Here is a 23,384-nt window from a genome sequence, read left to right as displayed (position 1 = left end):
AATAATGTTTTCTTACAATGTATAAATCTACTTACCAGTACATCTTTTCCGGTGGATTTAGTCTACACGTGGGTAAATGGGTCTGATCCTAAACACCAGGCAATTCTGGCTCGTTTGAAGAATACATTACAGAAGGCAAAAACATACACAGCAACTAGGTAAAATTTACTCTTTCTTAGTATCTATGATAATACTCGAACGATGTTGGCAATATTGTCACTTATGTGTACAGATATACAAGTAGTTTAGTTAATCTAAGGCTTAAAAGGGACATGGAGCAAAACTGAAACTTTATCAACTGATTAGGCTCTTAAATGTTTCACAAACACTAGCAAGACGTTAACGTCAAGAACTACTTATTTATAACAGTATAAATATAAAATTTTCGTTGTATTGGGCAGAGAAAGAAACATAGCCAAAATGCGTTTCACTGATAATGGAGGACTGCGCTACTCCCTAAGATCAATGGAGAAGAATGCAAATTGGATACGCCATGTGTTTGTCGTCACGAATGGCCAAGTACCCAACTGGCTGAATGTAGAAAACCCTAGAGTGACCATAGTTAATCATGAGGTATATATTTCCTAGTTACAGTAGTGTTTTCTGTGAACATGAAAATGTTAGAAAAGTCGATAATACAATAGACCCCGAAGTACATTTTTATATTGTTAAGTATTCAGCAGTTCTGAAAAACCAAGTATATGGGCGGCGGTAATCGCCAAAATTAGTAAATATACAATCCATTCATAAACAAGTCAGTCAGTGCAGTGCATTTCATCGCCGTCTAGACTAAAATTCCATCCCGTCCAATATATTGGCATTCAGCGTATTGTATTTTGAAACCGTTTATTACAAAACTTCATTCCATCCATCTAAACACGGACCGATGCATTGAAAAACTTGTTGCGATACACCGTAATATGAAATCATCCAACAAATCATGATACCGTGCAGCTCAATGTGAAGCCGTTTAACACAACATGAGTACATGCAGTGCAAAATGAAATGATTTATTACAACTTGACGCCGTCTAATGCATACTGAAACCGGTTTGTGTAATTAATAGAGGTGTATAAAAACTTAATGTCATGCAATCCAATGTGAAGACGTTTAACGCAACATGAGTTCGTGCAGTGTAAAATGAAACGATTCTTTAAAGCTTGGCGCCTTCTAATGCATACTGAGACCGTGTATTGTGATTTGGAGCGGCGTGTCAAAATTTGATGCCATGCAGCCCAGTTCATAAGTTTGCCCTGTTATAAATATAGATTCTGGATCAGTTTTACATATGAATATCTTAAAATTTGACCTAAAACCGAACTATCTATCTATATATGCCCTATAACTGTATAATCAGGCCCTACCGTTGGAACACCGGAGGTGGCTAATGTCCTCCCGTCGATCTGTACGTCCACAAATCTGGATCCTAGGATAAGTCAAAAAGTATTCAAGCTAGGCTTATAAAACTTGGTAAGTATATTTATGGCAATATGTCAATTATGCACATTAATGACTGATAGTTGTAAGTCAAAGGTCCAATGCACTATTGAAGGTCAAGCAAAATTTGTTTCTGCTCCAAAACTTTTATATGCATTTATGGATTATCTTATTGCTACACGCAAATGTTCCCTATGCTGAGACATGGATTATCTATTTGCTACACTCAAATATTCTCTATGGTGAGACATGGATTATCTTATTGCTACACACAAGTGTTCCCAATAGTGAGACAAAGATTATCCTATTGCTACACGCAAATGTTCTCTATGGTGAGACATGGATTATCCTATTGCTACACGCAAATGTTCCCTATGATGAGACAATGTGTCAACGCATGATCTATGCTTTTCTGTCAAAAGTTCATGTCACTGTTCAAGGTAAAGGAAAAATTTGTGTCTGCCCAATAACTTTTTTGTTGCATGGAATAATTTTAGTACTACACAGAAATGTTCGCTATAATTAGACTATTTGTCGCGTGCATGACCCATTGTTGTCAGTCAAAGGTCACTATTGAAGGTCAACTAAAAATTTGTTTCCGCTCCAATACTTTTAATTGAATTGAATGATTGTTTTTATACTGGACAGAAATGTTCCACATGAAAAGACTACTTGTTGAACAAATGACGTAAAATTGTATATTGCTTCTTTTTCTTTTATCGCCAAAACTAGTCATAACTTCTTATGGGGAAGCAGCTGATATTTCAATTCACATGTAATATTTTTCTGGTTTACTTTAAGATAAACTATGCCCTGCAAAACTACTGTCGATAAGGTTTTCAGCCTTGAAGTCAAGAAATGCAAGAGGCTGCACAGAAGGATGTAAGAAATGCTAGCGTGAGCGTGACACATAATGGGTTAACAAGTATAAATACACAAAACTTTGATATAGTAACAGCACATGTGATCACGGATAATTTCAAGCTAAAAAGTGCCGTACTAGGGACCAAAAAATCGAAGGCCAGCGGAACTTTGAGAATGACTCAAAAAATATTTAAGAAACTATTTATCTACGGAATATAAAGATGTTAAATGTGTAACACAACTAATAATGCAGCCAATGGACAGAAAATAATAAAAATAAAAGTTTGGATTTTATGGGCATCGAATTTATTCAGTTGTTTAGAATTCGTTAGAAGTTAAAGAGGTATCAGACATTCTCAAAATTACTCTCTTTCACCAGTCTGTACAGATGAAAAACATATCGGACATAAATTAATAATGGATTGTGTCACAAAATGGAACAGCACTCTGTATTTGATAAAGAGATTAGTTGAGAAAATGCCTTACATATTTGCTGTATCTAATGATTTAACCTATCGAAGGTATTTGCAAACACCTTACAATCAAATCTTTTGACCTTTGATGAACAGTCAACTATTGAGAAATCATCTAAAATTTTATGTGCTGAAATTAGTCTTAATATTCATAAAGACATAACAGCAAAGTTGAAAATTACTGAAATTAAGCTTGAAATTTCTGCAGAAAGTCTGAATGTTTTGAAAACAGAAGTGTGTTATGTTTTGATTTGGACGATTAGCTAGAAGATCTTATAATCACTGGTGAAAATCAGATTCTAGTTGAGGACTGTATAGCAGAGGAAGTCAGACGGTACATGGGTAAGAAGCGTTTGGATTCAGATAAAGACTTGACCTCGCTTGAATGGTGGAAAGTCCATTAGTTTCATTTTCCGAGGTTAGCCAGATTTGACAGGAAAATCTTTATGTACCTGCAAGCTTAGTACCTCCTGAACGTGAATCAATAAAATGATATTTTTGAAAATAAACATGAAAAACTATTTGGAATGAAATGTACTGTAACATAATACTGACATTCATGCAAGGACATGTAAGGTGTTATGGGATGTTGTGTTAATTGGATTGAACTTCTTAATTTCAAAAGGTTGATGAGGCTAAATTTGATGGGACATATGCGTTGTTCAATGTTTTGATGTTTAAATTAACTGCTATTGACTTGTCTGATTGACTGTGAAAAAAAATAGTAAGATGTTGTTGAATTTGGAAAAGTTATCAGACAATATAATGCCTTTTTGAATTTAATTTGTTTTTTATAATCTATATCATTTGTTTCATTTCTCTTTACTCCTACTCATCATAGCAAAGATTTGTTATAGGTCTATTTGTTAATCCATTAGACATTTATCTAATATCTTTGTAACATTGATGCCTGCATACACTTCACACACAAATCACATCACTGTTGTTGAGTTAGTAGTAGCAATTTAGCAGATTTGATGTAATTTGTGTGTAGTTACAGCCCTTAAATGCAATTATGAATATAACAAATGCAAGATAGTTAGTCAGGTGAGCTGATAGTTTTAGTTTCGGTAGATTTAGTGTTAGAGTTAGCTACTTATTGTTTTCCGATTAATCGACCCGATGGCCATCCGATTATATCCGATTTATCGATTGTCTTTATTCTGTACCCGATTATCACCACTACTTTAGCTGTACTTAATGACACGTTCTAATTTAGGATGTGTGCTGTCAGTGCGTAAGGCACTAGAGCCGTTAATGAAAGTCTTTTCGTGTCTGTTTGCGCTTTCGGTTCATTTAAAAGAAATGAGCTATGAGTACTCTTCTTCAAGGAGAAAGTATGCAAAACCGCGATAAAAGGTCGCCATTTGCAAATATTCCAACAAATTAAGAAAGTATAGTCTTTATAAGCCCCCATGGTGTAAGTTCTAGTCAATTTTATGTGTCTTTCTTAATATAGAAAATGTGTCTTATAAAATTGGTTCTTTTAATCATTTCACACAAGCCTGTTGTTTCAATTTAACTTATACGATTCGTTCTCAGGGTTGCTCGTACCCGATTTGTTTCGTAACTCATTACCTTTTATTATCTAAATTTTAAGCAACTGTATGGCAATTTTAGTATTTCATTGGTATATTTTGAAATGTAGGTTTAATTTTATGGCTTAAAATATAAAAGTTATTAGATCTGCATGAAATGGAGGTTTGTTCATACACTTATGAGTGTAACTTTCTATTTTTAGCTTTTTGCCATCTTACACGATTAACAAGTCTAAAGAAATAAAAGAGATCAGTAGTACTTTACGTGTTTGGTTCTCTGTTCGTCAATAAGGACACAAAACAGTTAAAACACCAGGCTTTCATCAAAGACTTCGATTAAACGTTCAAGATAAAGTGTCACTCTGATATAAGAAGAAGCTCTAGAATGAAACGGCACATAGAAAAAGGGATGGCTCTTTACGCACAGACATTAGATAAACTTAAGGACAAATTGAGTCAGTATATAGAAGTTGTAGAATTTTTGATTGCTTCAACCATATTTAAACAGGATCCTCCTGACCATGAACTGTTAGCAAAAAGGAACACTTTGACAGCCTCTTTAACAAGTACAACATGCAATATGATGAGATGTCTTAATTTCTTACTAGAACGTGCACTCAAGAAAGCAATAAAGACTTGTTTGATTTATTGTCTAAAGAAAGACAAGCCAGAGTTACATTTCAAGAATATAAATCTGAACTTGATCGTGCATTATCGAGATTTGACACAATGTCCGTTGTAAGCACAAGGACTGCAAGGTACTCAAAGTCATCATCAAGATCTAGTAACAGCAGCTCTGTACATACTATATTAGCTGATTTATTGTCTAAAGAAAGACAAGCCAGAGTTACATTTCAAGAATATAAATCTGAACTTGATCGTGCATTATCGAGATTTGACACAATGTCCGTTGTAAGCACAAGGACTGCAAGGTACTCAAAGTCATCATCAAGATCTAGTAACAGCAGCTCTGTACATACTATATTAGCTGTGAAAAGGGCAGAAGCAGCAGCTGCGAAAGTGAAATTACAGTATGCGGAAACGGAGGCTCAGTTAAAAAGGGAACAGGCATTGTTAGAGGAAAAACCGGCGGTTGTTAATGTTGAAAAGACAAGAAAACAAGCAATTCTACAAAACGAGCTTACTGTTCTCGAGTCTCGTGAGGAGGCGGAGGCTTCGGCAGTAGAGGCCGAAGTGCTAGAGAATGTTTCACAGGGGTTTGATGTTCAAGAAAACTTTAGAAAGTTACCACTTGATCTTGGGATTACAATCCATGCTAAGCAACTTTTCAACACAAGAAAACAAAGAAAGTTGTTCACGTCACAGAAGAATGTTCTTAACTGTGATGCACCTGAATTTGTTCCATCTCTAGCGAAGGAACAAGTGAATCTTATCGACTTTAATAACCAACTTCAGGAAACCCCACGTTCTCAACTTCAAGAAAACACATGGCATCAACATTCTACTGATACCGGTGTAGACATTTCAAGGTTTCTGTTGAAAAAGGATCTGTTGCTTTCTCGGATTAGCAAGTTAAACGACAAACCGGAAGATTTTCACTCATAGAAGGCTAATTTAAAGCTGTAGTTAAAGATTTTGGTGCAACTCCAGCAGAAAAAATTGATCTATTAATTAAGTATTTAGGGGTGGAGTCCAAAAGATATGCAGTGAGCTTAATATCAGTATACCTATCAGATCCAGCTGAAGGACGCGAGAAAATTTGGGAGAGACTTAGTGAACACTTCGGTGCTCCAGAACTTGTGAGAAATTCTGTCATGAAGAAACTCAAGAATTTACCTAAGATAAATCAAAATGAACCAAGAAGATATTATGATCTTGTTGACAATCTTTCAGAAGTGCAAGCTTTAAAGGCCGACCAAAATATAGTGTACAACTGTCATATTTCGACTCTTCAGAGGGTATTATACCCATCATTAACAAGTTACCTTTCAACATTCAAGAAAAATGGTTAAATAGAGCATCAGGGTATAAAAGTGCCAATAATGATTGCTTCCCACCATTTTCATTCTTTGCAAATTGCATAAAAAAAAATTGCCAAAATGAGAAATGATCCAGGTTTGGTAAGTCAACACATTGGTGAAAAATCAAACACAGGTAATAGTACCAGTACTAGCTCACGAGTATCCTGTAATAAGGCAGAAATAAGTCAGACTTTAAATGCAGGTGCAAACAGTAAGATTAATAGTTGTCCCATACATAACACTAGCAATCGTGTTCTGGTGGACTGTAGATCCTTTAAGGGTATGTCTGTTCCTGAAAGAAGGAAATTTGTGAAAGAAAAGCAGTTTTGCTTTAAATGTTTAAGCACAAATAGTCATGTTGCGGCGAGTGTGGAAGTACGAAACATTTGTCTCTAGTACATGTAAGTAAACAAACCAGTGAAGGTCCAAAGGCTGATGGCGCAGGGCCGAAAGCTGAGCAAACGGGCCCAAAGACTGATGGCGGGGAGAGAACCTCAGGTATAGTACAAGACAAAGCTAACGTGACATGCACTCTAGTTTGTGGAAACGCAAAGGTAAGCGGTAGCTCATGTCCTATGATTGTTTTGGTAGACATATACAGTCAAACAGACAGCTCCAGACGTTTGAGAACCTACGTCATTCTTGATGACCAAAGCAATCGGTCTCTTGCCGGTATTGTTTAAAAAGCTTGAACCTACTACTGAACCTATTCAATACACACTGAACTTGTTCTGGCCCTACTGAAGTTGTTGGTCATAAAGCACTGAACTGTGTTGTGGAATCCATTGATGGCTCTTCTAAGTTTCACTTACCTCCCCTTCTAGTGTGCTCTAGAATTCCAAATGTCCGTGAGGAGATTCCTACTCCTGAAATAGCTTCTTACTTTTCTCATTTGCAGAGAATTGCCCAATACCTACCTAAACTGAATGAAGACGCGGAGATATTATTGCTGATTGGTCGAGACCTTGGTGCAGTCCATCATGTCCTTGAACAGGTAGTAGGACCAGATAGCGGCCCCTTTGCTCAACGTCTTGCCTTAGGTTGGGTGGTGATTGGCAAAGTGTTTCTAGGCCAAATGCACATGAATGAAGACGTTAATTGCAATAAAACATTACTGTTACAAAATGGAAGGCCATCTTTCTTTCAGCCGAGCTCTAACAATTTTAGTATTTCAGAGCAACAACCTAGTACTGCAGTTGATGATTAGTTCGTTAGAATAAAAGACGACAACAAATTAGCGTTTTCTGTTGACGACAGAGATTATGAACAAGGAAATGGTGAAAGATCCTTCGGGGAATTGGATCGCCCCTTTACCCTTTAACCGTCGTTTATATGACTGAAAAAAAATGTTGAAAAAGACGTTAAATCCGAACACACACACATTACCCTTTAAACTTCGCAGACCCAGACTCCCAAATAACAAGGCATATGCTCTTAACAGAGCTTCTATTCTACACTCTTCTCTAGTAAAAATCCCAAGTAGAGAGAGCATTTTGTTACTTTTATGGATCAGATAATTGGCAGAGGTCACGCAGAGGTCGCACCTAAGATTACAGAAAGCAAAGAATGTTGGTACTTGCCGCTGTTTGGGGTGTATCACCCTAAAAAGCCGGAACAGATATGTGGCGTATTTGACGCATCGGCCAAATTTCAGAGTATTTCTTTGAACGATGTCCTATTACAAGGTCCTGAACTCTTGAACAGCCTTCTTGGTATTTTGATCCGTGTCTGGAAAGATGAAATTGCTATATATGCGGACATCCAGCAGATATTTTACGCCTTTCGTGTCAACGAAAGCGATAGAGATTTCTTACGTTTTTCTGGTATAGAGACAACGACCCAAAAAAAGACATTACAGAATACCGGATGCGAGTTCATGTGTTAAGAAACCGCCCTTCACTCGCTGTGGCCAATCTAGGGAATTTGGCAAAAGTGTTAGAGAGTTTGTCTCTTCTGATTTCTACGTCGATGATGGTCTGACGTCCCTTCCCGCACAAGAGAAGGCCATTGACTTGATGAAACAGACACAAGCAGCTCTTGACATATGGTCGATTAAGACTTCATAAGATAGCTTCTAATAGTCAAACAGTTATGACAAGAAGATCTGGCGAAGATCTTGCCAGTTTAGATATCACTAAGGATGATTTACCATTATAAAGGTCACTAGGACTGACTTGGAATCTCCAGAAGGACTTTTTCACCTTCGATGTCTCAAAGGAGGCAAAACCCTTCACAAGACGAGGAGTGTTGTCAACTATAAACAGCGTGTATGATCCCTTAGGTTTTGCATCTCCTGTCACTACTATTGGAAAATGTTTCTTAAAAGAGATGACAACGTCCGACGTCGAGTGGGTTAAGCCTTTGCCGGAGACGTACCTTTCAATCTGGAAAGACTGGACAGAGTCTTCGAAACTCTTGCAGATGTTGCAGATACCTCGTACATATTTCTCACATTCTTTAACTCTGTCTTCACTTAACGAGCTCTATGTGTTTTCTGACGCTTCCGAAAAGGCTGTAGCTTCCGTGACTTACTTGATGAGCACGGAGGCAGACTCGCTTTATGAGACAGGTTTTGTTATGGGCAAAGCCAAGGTGGCACTTTCCCGTGGACATACTATCCCTCGCCTTGAATTGTGTGCTGCTGTTCTTTCGACGAAGATTGCTAGTTTTATCAATGACCACTTAGGAGTGAAATTGGAAAAGGTTAGGCTCTTTACAGACAGTAAAGTGGTACTCGAGTATCTTTGCAATTGCTCAAGGCGATTCTATACTTACGTTTCGAACCGTGTGGAAAGAATTTTGAGTTCATCTCAACCTTCTCAGTGGTCCTATGTCGACACAAAGCAAATTCCTGCTGACGTTGGCACTCGTGGCATAGCTGGGAACATGATGCCAGAGAGCTCTTGGATAAAGGGTCCCTCTCCTCAAGTTATAGAAGCTTTACAATTCTCTGTAGCACAGCATGAAATGCTGGATCCAGACAAGGACAAGGAAGTACGCCCTGAGGTTGTCACTATGGCTTCCAATGTGTCCGATCCAGACATGCCCTCACTGAGCTCTCATAGGTTTAAAAGTTACTCGTCTTTTACCAGGCTTATTAATGCAGTAAGCAATCTACAACACGTCTGTGATTCTTTCAATAGGATTTCGAAATGTTCTAGTTGGCATCTCTGTCCGGAAGCTGCGGAAAAGCAATTATCTAGAGCCCAGTCATTAATAGTCAAGGTATTCCAATCGGAATGGTTCAAGAACAAAATTTTGAACCTAAGACAAGGTATCTCTGTACATACCAACAGTTCCCTTCTTACTCTAAATCCTTTCTTAGATGATCAAGGAGTGCAACGTGTTGCTGGCAGGCTTAGTCGATCAGCCTTACCCACGGATGAGAAAAACCCTGTGATAATTCCTGGCAAGAGCTATCTCGCTTTGTTGATTATAAGGCATTTTCATGAAAAGGTTCTGCACCAAGGCAGACATTTTACTGAGGGAGCAGTGCGGTCTGGCGGTTTTTGGATTACTGGCGGGAAAGGTAGGGTTTCGTCTGTCTTGTTTATGTGTTTTCAGTGTCGCAGACTTCGAGGTAAAATGCAAACTCAGTTCATGGCTGATTTACCTGCAGAACGTGTCACACCTGCTTCCCCTTTCTCATACGTTGGCACAGATGTGTTCGGCCCCTGGTCTGTTGTAACTCGCAGAACAAGAGACAGGCATGCTTCAAGTAAGCGCTGGGCTGTACTTTTCACATGTTTAAGTATCAGAGCTGTTCATATAGAACTTCTCGAAGAAATGAGTGCCAGTGCCTTTATTAATGTTTTACGGCGTTTTATCGCCATTCGGGGTAATGTAGTTAAAATCCGATCTGATAGGGGCACAAATTTCACGGGATCCTGTGAAGATTTGGGTATGAATTCCATAAATGTAGAAGATGGTCCTGTGAGGAAGTTGCTTGATGAGAAACAAATCTCTTTGGTCTTCAATCCTCCCCATGCCTCTCATATGGGTGGGGAATGGGAGAGAATGATTGGGATAGTGCGTAAAATTCTGGATAGTTTATTACTTGATCACGGGCGGAAAAATCTGACACATGACCTACTTGTAACCTTCATGGCAGAGGTAAGTGCTATTGTAAATGCCAGACCAATTGCTCCTGTATCTACTGATGGAAAGCTCCTGAGATCCTCAGTCCCTCGGTATTACTCACTTGTAAGTCTGAACCCCCTTCCGGTTTTAATCAAAACTTGTCTTTGAAGGATGTGTACAGGTCAGAATGGAAAATGGTCCAGTTGCTGGCTGATCAATTTTGGGGTAGATGGAAATCTGAATTTCTCTCTTTACTTCGAAAGAGACACAAATGGGCGGTTGGTAGACCAAATCTTAAAGAGGGCGATATCGTTCTCTTAAAAGACCACACTGTTAGTAGAAATCAGTGGCCTGTAGCTATTGTCACGGAGGTATTCCCAAGTAAGGACTCCAAGGTACGCACTGTCAAGATCAAGGTAATCCGTAGTGGAAGACCAGTTTTCCTCACCAGACCAATCGCTGAGCTGGTACTGTTTGCTAACGAGTAACAAACTACATAAAATTTGTATTGGGTGAAGCAAGCAATCAGTATTATTAAGTGTATATTGCATTTTGATTGAAAGTGACTTTCTGTGTTGAATTTATAAACTTTTGATGTTTTGTGCCAATTGAGACAATCAATTGAGAAGTTGCTTTAACCATATGGTGTACATTTAGTGAATATCATAACCATGTTATGTAATGCTTCGCTATGTAAATTGTTGCTTCTGACTGACTAGTTTTATTAACATTGTATTTTTATGTCACTTATTTTAGGATAACACAATTATGACTACATTTGGCATGCAATCACAAATTTGGCAAGTTTTCTAAATTTTTCATACAACATTTTTGTGATTATCACGATTTGTTTTCCAACTGTTTCGAATGTTTTAAATGTGTTGATATATATATTAAGATGTTTTACAAGTGAAATGTAATGTTTAAGCGATGTCAATTGGTGACATCGGACGGGTAGTGTGCTGTCAGTGCGTAAGGCACTAGAGCCGTTAATGAAATAAAATCTGGAAAGTAGATCCCTCGGAAGCACCAAGAACAAGACAAACAGTGAAAATTGCAGACTCGGTTTGATTGAGTCTGTTCATGAGCAGTAATGGAAAATGCAACACTGTCCACGCCCCCTAGCACCGGCTTAAGCAGTATTCAATCTTCAAATCTAAATGAGTTGAAATCAATGATCCCGAAGGACCTGAAAATATAACAACACTGAGATGAAGTCGGGGCGACTTTTTACGGCCGCCAAACAGCACTTAACACCCGCTGTTGTGAAGTAAATAAAATCTGGAAAGTAGATCCCTCGGAAGCACCAAGAACAAGACAAACAGTGAAAATTGCAGACTCGGTTTGATTGAGTCTGTTCATGAGCAGTAATGGAAAATGCAACACTGCCCACGCCCCCTAGCACCGGCTTAAGCAGTATTCAATCTTCAAATCTAAATGAGTTGAAATCAATGATCCCGAAGTCTTTTCGTGTCTGTTTGCGCTTTCGGTTCATTTAAATAAATGAGCAATGAGTACTCTTTTTCAAGGAGAAAGTACGCAAAACCGCGATAAAAGGTCGCCATTTGCAAATATTCCAACAAATTAAGAAAGTATAGTCTTTATAAGCCCCCATGGTGTAAGTTCTAGTCAATTTTATGTGTCTTTCATAATATAGATAATGTATGTTATAACTGGTTCTTTTAATCATTTCATACAAGCCTGTTGTTTCAGTTCAACTTTTACGATTCGTTCTCAGGGTTGCTCGTATCCGATTTTTTCGTAACTCGTTACCTTTTATTATCTAAACTTTAAGCAACTGTATGGCAATTTTAATATTTCATTGGTATATTTTGAAATGTAGGTTTAATTTTATGGCTTAAAATATAGAAGTTAATAGATCTGCATGAAATTTTTGGTGTTTTGTTCTCTGTTCGTCAATAAGGACACAAAACAGCCTGGATTATTAGATATATGAAATATTGATTTTCAGCTAGAGGCAAGTGCGTTAAATTCGGTATTAGACACCATTTGAAGAAATGTGTCTTGTTCCAGGTCGACAACACATTTTAACATATGTGGTACTAGAGACAAACAGTTATAGATCAGTAAATTCATTCATTATATCAGCCATAACCAAAATATTAATATTTTTATAGAATAATATCACATGTGGCTAATATGATTCTTCTTCAGGAGATATTTGATCATCCCGAAAATCTTCCAACATTTTCTTCACTCGCAATTGAGCACAACATTTACAAAATCCGTGGAATCTCTGAGAGATTCATCTACATGAACGACGACATGTTTTTTGGGCAGAATGTTGCATTGGCAGACTTGTACACAGGCCATAACGGCACAAAGGTAACGCAAACCATATATATATTTTAGATATTTTATTTATTTCCGGAATTTTTTTAGCGCAAACTTTCGCGTACAATGCTTGAAATTATCAGGAGATGCTTAATAGCTATCCCGATGATATTCTTAATTTGCCAGCAAACTTGTGCTTTTTCCTGCAAATATTGTCGTAATACATATATTTTTTATAGAAATGCTATTTATTTACCTGAAGATATTGATAGAAACCTTTGAGGAAAGTTTGAAATATTAAGACAGTTTGTGAAAGTATTGTGATAGATATCTAGATAGTAAAGGCAGCTCTGTGGCACTTACATAAACTATCGAAAAAATAACATAAATTATCGCGATAATATTTCAAGAAATAATTCAACTTACAACAAACTTCGCTTTATTAAGGTGATTTTATAAGTATTACGAACGCTACCCTGCATCCCGTTGCAGAAATATGCCACCATATGATTAATAGTGTCTGAATCACTTGGTCAAGTAAGATTTAGAAGTCATTGTGTATCCCTGTATGTCATATAATTTTGATTTATTGTTTTAGAGACGCGCCACTGAATACCTGTATTCTTTTATATTTCCATGAAATACATGATTTACAAATAAATTATAGTATCTAGCTGCAAATCGACAGTGACATATATTAGGCCAAGACAATATGATTAACGTCTCAATATTTTTGAAAGAATATAATTATAGCATTACGCACTTTACTTGATGTGTTCGGTTGCGTTTGACCTCACTTTGTTTCTACAGTGTAAAATGATTATCTGTATATGTTTTTAGCTCACCTGTCAAAAAGTGACAAGGTGAGCTTTTGTGATCGCGCAGCGTCCGTCGTCCGTCCGTCCGTCCGTCCGTCCGTGCATAAACTTTTGCTAGTGACCACTCTAGAGGTCACATTTTTCATGGGGTCTTTATGAAAATTGGTCAGAATGTTCACCTTGATGAAATCTAGGTCAAATTCGAAACTGGGTAACATGCGGTCAAAAACTAGGTCAGTAGGTCTAAAAATAGAAAAACAGTGTGACCTCTCTGGAGGCCATATATTTCATAAGATCTTCATGAAAATTAGTCAGAATGTTCAACTTGATGATATCTAGATTAAGTTTGAAACTGGGTCACGTGCCATCAAAAACTAGGTCAGTAGGTCAAATAATAGAAAAACCTTATGACCTCTCTAGAGGCCACATTTTTCATGAGATCTTCATGAAAATTAGTGAGAATGTTCAACTAAATGGTATCTAGGTCAAGTTCAGAACAGGGTCAGGTACCTTCGAAAACTAGGTCAATAGGTCAGATAATAGAAAAACCTTGTGACCTCTCTAGACGCCATATTTTTCAATGGATCTTCATGAAAATTAGTAAAAATTTTTATCTTGATGATATCTAGGTCAAGTTCAAAACTGGGTCACATGAGCTCAAAAACTAGGTCACTATGTCAAATAATAGAAAAAAACGACGTCATACTCAAAATTGGATCATGTGGGAACAGGTGAGCGATTCAGGACCATCATTGTCCTCTTGTTAAACCCATATCGAACAGAGATTAACTGAATAAGTTTGTAGAAGAAGTTTTGAAAAACATATAAATCCAATGAGGGAATAAACTGTCTACTTGCTTTCTTGTAGTTTAACTGTACTATACCGGTATTATCAGAATGATTTTCACAGGAAAACGAAGGTCTCCGGCTTGTAGTGGGTCTTTAAAGTTCATTCGTCTATATCATATTTCATATTACTTTTTCATATCCAGTATTTTTCGATTGCGTGAAAATACTTTTTCTTATCATTTTATTATGGTTTCCTTTAATGTTTGTCATTGATTCAGAAACTTGTTACCGGTATGTAGATCACAAACATTTCATCCATCCTTCTGTCCGTGTATCTCTATTTTGATAGTTGTCGGAAAATAACACGTAAGCTTGAACTGATCTTTTTTGGAAGTACACTCAAAGACTTAAAAAGTTGTCAATCATATATCGTAAATATTTCGTTTTGCCAGTTTTATTCAGATATTTTGATATTCATTTATGAGTATGCATTAAATCTTATATGATATGGTGTTTCTTCTATACTTCAATTTTCAAATCGATCATAAACTAATAAATTATCACTTTTGCAAATTGAGGGTCTGTTCAATTCGGTTTAGTATCGGTTTTTATTCTTCTCAAAAATAGGCGTTAAAATGATAATGTTTTTAGTCTGAAACTCGACAATATAGAACTCCATCAAATTACACTGAACAGGAGAGAAAAGACGTCCGTAAGAGAACAAAATGATATAATTATATAATTAACTATTGGCATTGAATAGATGACTATGTGAGATAGATCTTGCCTCCAAATCGTTCGACAACAACTGTTTTCAATATCTGGAAATTAATGCTATATTTCTAAGATTGCTTTGAAACTTAACTGATGATAGACCTTATGCTACGGAAACACATGAGAACTGGTTGTTTTTTTTACTTTTTACGATGAAAATCGAGAAGCGTTTGTACGGTTTTACTCGAGGTAGATTGTCTCGATAATAAATATAAAATATATATATATATATATATATATATACAATGTGAATTTAACACTAAATCCTCCATAGCGTCGTAATTGGAAACGACAGCGGGTTCGATTCCCGACGCGGTCATCTTTTTTTCTGGATTTGGCTCTTTCAAAATAGTTCAGAAATAAAACTCTTATTCTAATGTTCATAATATGACCTAACAATTTGAAAGAAAGATCATCTATCATCCAAAATCTGGAGGTCAGTGCCTTTGAATACGTTACTAACACCTTTGGTACTATTTGATATAGACCTTTTTACACAGAGTTATTTGCTAAGCAACGGGAAACAATTTTCGCGCATGCGCACTCTACGTAGGGCAAAAAGACATGACTGCACAATATTTATTACGTTGGAGTTATATTGTATTTTAATCTATTCGATCAATAGTGAGTTTGTTTTATAGTAAATATGCACCGCAAGACAAAGGAAATATATATGGATATTTGTAAACCCACAGCTGATATACATTAACTAATGCGCGTTATCATTGATGATTTTGGATTAACACGCTATTTTTTCAGCAATTTTGATCTGGATAAATTTAGGTTAAGAAAAATGAAAAACAATATTGTCAATATAGTTATAATAAAGTTTTTGTTCATTTTCCTATTGTGATCTCACATAACTTACCACCAGTCGCAATTAGCTTACATGATACTTGAAATATGATTACATGTCGAAGTTGAAAATAAAATGTTCAATTAAAAAAGTTCAACCTATGATTATGTATCCAGTAATACACGCCTGGTAAACTATATAGCTACCTCTTTAACATCAGTTATTACTTACCCCGATGGGTGATGACATAGTTTCTTACAGAGCGGCCATTGGACTTTTTCATGTAAGAAGGCAGCGACTACACAAGAAATATAAATTTCAGTCATGTTTTATACAACTAGTACTTGTCGGGAATTGTAAAGTTGCTCGCTTAATTGCCCATGTTTATCACTCGTTTATGAACTAGTTTAGTTTAAACATATTTTATTGCTCTTTCAATATTTACAACCATATATAACATTTTTTAAAAACACAAACAAAAAAGCAAATGGGTCGGGCCACAAGTTCTTACAACATCAGATGACGGCCCTTCCCAACAGATATAAAACGAAACAAATTGACGGGAAAAATTAAAGGTTTTGTAAATTTGAAAATGAAATAAAGCATGTATATTTTTTATGAGAGAGAGAGAGAGAGGGGGGGGGGGGGGGGGCTCCTTGGGAAGTCATTCTTATATATAAGACATTACAATATTCTCAACTTTATATTCTCATTCATAATATCGTACATTACTGATTGAATCTTGCAGTCTGTTTTATGTATTTTTGAACCTGTAAGAATATAAAATTACTCTCCTCATCCGTATATCTACCGCTACCAAAGAGCAGAGTTTCTAAATTTAGCGGATGAAACATACGATGATCGCGAAATAAGTTAATTCTTTGAGTTTTGAAATAAGTACAGTTGAAGAAAAAATGTTCTGCGTCCTCATTTTGATGACCACATTCACACAGGATTATTAGACATTTGCGAATTAAGTCTATGTGGACTGTAGACACCTAAAACGATAGACTTTTCAATGGGACCGTCTCAACATAATTTGATTATATTATGCGCGGTAGGAAAAAGAGTTTATAACGGCAATAGGGTTTGGGTTATTATATCATCACTGTGCGGTAGATGATATAAATTCGGATGTGCCTATTTTAGCTCGACTTTCCGAAGAAAAAGTAGAGCTATTGCACTCGCTCCGACGTCGGCGTCGCCGTTTTTTTAAAGTTTTAGATAAAGTCAAATATCTCTGCTACTATCAAAGCTATTGACTTGAAACTTAAAATAGTTATTTACTATCAAAGTCTACACCAGAAGAAATAATCCCCATAACTCTGATTTGAATTTTGATAGAATTATGCCCCTTTTCAACTTAGAATTTCTGGTTAAATTTTTTGATAAGGTCAAATATCTCTGTTACTATCAAAGCTATTGACTTGAAACTTAAAATAGTTATTTACTATCAAAGTCTATACCAGGAAAAACAATCTTCATTACTCTGATTTGAATTTTGACATAACTATGCCCCCTTTTTACTTAATTATTTTTGTTAAATTTTTTGCTAAAGTTAAATATCTCTGTTACTATTAAAGCTTTTGATTTGAAACTTAAAATACTTTTATATCATCAAAGTCTATACACGGAGAAACAATCCCCATTACCCTGATTTGAATTTTGACAGAGTTATGTCCCACCGTATTAACTTGGATTTTTTTTACTGTAATTCAGAGTCAAGCACTGATACACATATCACCAAAAAATATTGAAGCGAGCCATGCGCTCTGCATGTCGTCATAATGTGGTGAACATTTGGGCCAAGTTTCTTTAAAATCCTTCAAGCAGTTCAAGCAGTTACACATCGCGCACGAAACAAAGTTATATGACCTTTGACCCCTAAGTGAGATATTGACCTTGTAGCTGGCCATCCAAAACATACGCTCTGCACGTCGTCTCGATGTGGTGGACATTTGTGCAATGTTTCTTTAAAATCCCTCAAACAGATAAAAAGTGGACACGAAACAAAGTCATATGACCTTGACACCTAAGAGTGACCTTGACCTTAAAGCGGGCCGGCTGATACAGGTGCTCTGCACGTCGTGTTGATGTGGAGAACATTTGTCAAGTTTGTTTAAAATCCTTTTAGAGGTTCACGAGTTACAGAGCGGAGTCGACACAAAATTGCTATCGGACAGCCGGACAGACAGACGGACAGACGGCTAGATGAACACCTGTTGTATCCCAAAAAGACGTCCCCACCGGGCGTATTATAACAACAAAGGAATGGAGACGCAAGCTCTTACGTTTTCTACAGTTTTCACAATGATTTACCTACTGACCTATCCCAGCTGAACCAGTTTAGATTTTTTGATGTCGGACGAAGACGATGATGGAATGCGGATAGCGACCAGACAAGCTCATCTTTTCAACTTTGACGTAGATGCGCAACTTATAATATTAAAGAACATTTCAGGAAAGTGATGACGCTAGGTCAAATATTTTTGCGATATGTATAACAAAACACTTCTCTGGTGAACAGACGGACGGAAAGATAAATCCAAATCTTATCCTGTTCGGTGACATTTGCTGGACCTTACCATCATTATAGGAATGTTTTCCTACGAAACATAAATTAAAATAATCACGTTGAAACGGTCCCCTTGAAAAAATGATCGTCTTAGGTGTTCACAGTCCACGTAGACTTAATTCGCAAATGTCTATTACGAAGATGATTACGAAAGAGATCACCATTTAGGTTACTACAGTAATTATGCATGCGTGCATGATATACCGAAATTTGTCTGTCACCTGCGCAGTTGTATTTAGGAATGGTATGCGCTTTAAATTTTGTCTTTAATTTAGTTTTGAAAATATTAATTGATTCCGAGTTTCTTATGTCTAGTTCAAGATTGGTCCAAAGAAAAGTGGCTGAGGGAATAAAAGAGGAACTGTATATCTGAGTACGACGGGCTAATGTTTCATAGTCGTTGTTATTACGAAGAGGATAGGGAGTAGTTTCAGAAACAGTTGCAGGAAATATATCTGCTAGATAACTTGGCAAGTTTCCTTGTCTTGCTTTATAAAGAGTTACAAGTTTTTGAATAGTGCGCCTGTCTTTTAATGAAATCCAACCTATTTCCTTCATTAACCGTTCAGTGGAGACTGATCTGGTTAAGGCAGTTACAATTCGTTCTGCTTCGTACTGAATCTTTTCTAAAGCTTGTTTCTCATAGTCGGCACATCCATCCCATACATCAGATGCATATTCTAATAAGAGTCTTAAATAAGATATGTATATCTGATTCAATGAATTACGATTAATTTTAAATTTCAGTGATCTCATTGATTCAAGGACTTTCGAAGCGGATGACATAATATTATTAATATGATCATGCCATTTTCCATCAGATCTAAATGTTACTCCTAAATGTTTATGACTTTCGACAAAGTCAAGACTAACATTATTGAATATCAATGCAGGTTTACGTTCTGATCCTAATGTAAAAAATACTACTTCTGTTTTACTAGGATTAAATTCTACGAGCCATTGCAGAGACCAGTCACTTATTATCTGAAGATCATTATTTAAGGTGCGTTGCATGAAATCTATATCTGAAGATGAGACAGCTAAAGAACTATCATCCGCAAAAAGACGAGCTACACTTAATAGATTATCAGTAATGTCATTAACATATACTAAAAAGAATAGAGGACCAAGGACCGAGCCTTGGGGGACACCAGCCGATACAAGTTTTAGATCTGAGAAAGACGATCCGATAAACACTTTTGATTACGATTAGAAAGATAACTTTTGGTCCACTGCAAAAGATTTCCACCGATTCCGTTTTGTTTTAATTTGAAAATTAGACCTTCATGCCATACTCGATCGAACGCCTTTGATATATCGCAGTAAACCATACATGTTGGTATTTTATTATCGTAAGACGAACATATTTGGTGATAAATATCTAATAATTGATACACAGTAGAATGACCTGGTAAGAAACCCGACTGTTTTGAAAATATTAAATCGTTTGAATACAAATGGTTGTAAAAATGTTTGAACATGACTCTTTCCATAACTTTTCCTACACAACTAATCAGAGAAATAGGCCTGTAGTTTGACGGTGTATTTCTATTTCCTTTTTTATATAGAGGCATGACAGTGGCTGATTTCCATATATCTGGATATTCACATACAGTCAAAGATCTATTAAAAAGTATACACAATGGTTTACAGATAAATGCAGTCTTTTTTAGTATAGTGAACTACTACTTTTCCTTTTGCACCGTTTTACCAGTGTTTAACAGCGCGTGCTTAGATATAGTTGATGTCCATTCGTGGTATATTGACAAGTTTTGGTCAGCTTATTTTCTTTTAATTGCCAGGTTATTATTTCTGTTGTCAGGAGATATAGAGGAAAATCCTGGACCGGACCGATACATAGGAATGTATAGGAAAGACAATACCGCAAATTCTGGTGGTCTTACGATTTATGTTTCGACAATGATTCATTCAGTAAGATTATAGGATCTAGAAAATATTTTACCGGAATCTATTTGGCTTAAAATAAAAGTGGAAACAAAGACTTATTTAATATATAATCTTTACCGACCTCCGCATTCAGCTGTTTAAATTTGGGATCGCATCAGTATCTGTTTTGATAGGGCGGTAGAAATATGTAATAATATAGTCTTGGTAGGAGACATCAACGAAGATAGCAGATAGCTTTTTTAATATACGTTAATGACATTGCTGATTCTCTTTCTAGTATAACAAGATTGTTTGCCGACGATAGCTCTTTAGCAGTTAGTTCTAATGACATTAAATACATCGAGACAACGATAAATACAGATTTGAATATTATATCTCATTTGGCAAACCAATGGCTAATTAAGTTTAATCCAGCAAAAACTGAAGTTATGTATATTTCACTAGCTAAACAAAATCGCAGTTTACCGACGCTTTACTTTTAAGACACACTTTTATCCTTTTTTGAAAGTCATAAACATTTAGGGGTAACATTTAGCAATAATGGACCATATTTCCAATATAACTGCATCTGCAGCAAAAATTCTATGAACAATGAGAATGTTGAAATTCAAACTTAAGTGAAAAACAGTGAATCAAATATATATTTCTTACTTAAGACCTATTATTTAAATATGTTCGGACAATCTGGGACAGCTGTACAATTTACGAAAAAGATTTATTATATGGAATTCAATACGACGCAGCGCGAATTGTAACAGGTCTAACTCGATCCGTATCTATTGAAAGATTACTTCATGAAATAGGCTGGGTTTCTTTATCAGATAGAAGACAAATGCAAAACTTAATACTGGTATATAAATATAGCCGTGGAGAGTAACCAAATTATTTAACAGAACAATTTCCAGATACCGTATTCGAAACTAACACTTATGAATTAAGAAACAATGCAGATTACACTACTGTTGCACGTCGGCTACAAATTTATGCAAATTCAGTTATACCTTCATCTGTCAATCTTTGGAATAACCTTGATCGGCAGATACGCAACTCCAATTCTTTATCAAACTTCAAGCACAAATTAAAAGAAAAATTCAAACCACATTTAGTACCTTCTTTTTTTCATTTCCGGAGAGAGATTTCCACAGATTCATCACGCACGAATACGAAATAAATGCAGCAATCGTAATGTAGACTTATTCACAAACCACTTAAGAGATAATTCAGTCTGTAAATGCGGATATATTAATGAAGATGCAGAACATTATTTTTTTAAATGTCAAAAATTTGCGTTTCAACGTCGACAGTTGTTTGTTAACACGCGACAGTATCATCCCATAAGTACCAGAAAATTACTTTTTGGCTGGGATAATTTAACAGATGAGTCAACGCTCTAATCTTAAGTCAAGTGCACAACTATATAAAGCATACGAGACGATTTAACAATGACTAATATTTAAGTCATAAGAAGCTGTCATTTTCAAGAGGTAAGGGGATAACAAGCAAATATATTTATATTACAAATCAACATTGTTGCATCGGGGGCGTGGAGAGCGAACAGAACATACATTTTTCCTTTTTTTCTTTTTTAAAATAAATTTGATAATTATAGTATGTATTTATCTTGAACACAACTCTGATCATTTTGTTACATTGCTTATCTCAGGGGAGGGCCGTCATTAATGTTTGTAAAACTTGTGGCCCAACCCATTTGCTTTTTACCTAAATCGTCTTCATCATATGTTTGTTTGATTTAATGTGTTATAAATATGTATGTACTATGTATTGCATGTTCTAGATTAGCAAAAAATATGACTAAATCAAAACCTCTTTAAGAGGTATACGGTAAACTGCTCCGTCGCAACTTCCGATGTAGTGCACGTCGCGATAAAAGAACATCAACAAAGCTGAGTGTCATCATATTTTTTGCATTTTTACAAACAGTGTATCGAATATCAAAAATCGGGGAATGGTAGGTGATGTAGATATGATTTAACTTTACAGAGAACTTGAAGTAAGCTAATTTATTCTTAATTTGTGGTCGTGGTGATGTTTATTAACAAGCTGATTTAGCAGTAAATTTGGCCATTTCGTCATGAAAGCACTTTCATTGTCAAATATTTACATTTTAATTAACATTAAGAAGCAAACCGAGTAGGCGTGAGATAGCTGTAAAATATACAATGCATTTGGAAATAAAAATTGTATCGAAAATTGTTCGGGAGTAAAATTATTCACTTTTTATTGCGAGAGATAGCTCTGCCATGAAGGAGATAGTCATGTCGCTAAGGAGATAGCTCTGTATTGCATGAACAGAGCTCTGTGTTCATAGTTTACACGTTTTAATATTTACTTTGGGTTGTCCTCATTTGAAATAACATAAAGTAATTGTTCCATTTGATATACATATGTATGAATTTTCCAAATATTGTTTTGATGAAGGTTTTTCATGAGGTTATAATTGTAAATTTTGAATAGTTAACCTTTTTGCTCAGGTGAGTTATTGTGATCGCTCGATGTCCATCGTCAGTCGTCTATCTGTCTCTCTGTCAACAGTTAGCTTGTGTATGCAATAGAGGCTGTTTTTTGTTCAATTGATCATGAAATTTAGTCAAAATGATTGTCTTGTTAAAATCTAGGTCAAGTAAGAAAATGTTTTATCTGGGGTCAAAAACTAGGTCACTAGGTCAAATTAAAGAAATACCTTATCTATGCAATAGGAACTGCATTTTACACTCTATCTTTATGAAATATGATGAGAATGTTTTTCTGGATAAAATCTAGGATAAATTTGAATAACTGGAATAAAAAAACTAGGTCACCTGGATAAATCAAAGGAAAGCTTTGAATATGTGTTAGAGGCTGAAGTTTTTCAATTGATTTTCATGAAATTTGGTCAGAATGATTGCCTTGATGAAATCTAGGTCAGCTTTTAATATGGGTTATCTTGGATAAAAAAACTAGGTCACTAGGAAAAATAAAAAAAACAAATTCTGTTTGCAATTGGAACTGTATTTTAAAATGGATCTTTCATGAATTTTGATCAGAATGTTTGTCT

The 23,384-nt window shown here is 35.9% G+C and overlaps 1 protein-coding gene across 1 annotated transcript in view; it reads left to right on the top strand.

The window, feature by feature from the left end:
* The first annotated feature begins 405 nt into the window (after nucleotides 1–405).
* LOC123551989 (N-acetylglucosamine-1-phosphotransferase subunits alpha/beta-like) overlaps nucleotides 406–23,384 on the top strand; it is a 44,159-nt gene continuing 21,180 nt past the window's right edge. Inside the window, exons 1-2 of the mRNA XM_053541620.1 lie at nucleotides 406–573; nucleotides 12,550–12,720. Of these exons, the coding sequence (XP_053397595.1) occupies nucleotides 421–573; nucleotides 12,550–12,720 (324 nt within the window). The 5' untranslated portion in view covers nucleotides 406–420. The remainder of the gene's footprint in view (nucleotides 574–12,549; nucleotides 12,721–23,384) is intronic.

This window comes from Mercenaria mercenaria, chromosome 4, assembly GCF_021730395.1.
Source record: "Mercenaria mercenaria strain notata chromosome 4, MADL_Memer_1, whole genome shotgun sequence".
NCBI lineage: Eukaryota > Metazoa > Mollusca > Bivalvia > Venerida > Veneridae > Mercenaria > Mercenaria mercenaria.
This window is presented reverse-complemented; position numbering and strand designations above follow the sequence as displayed.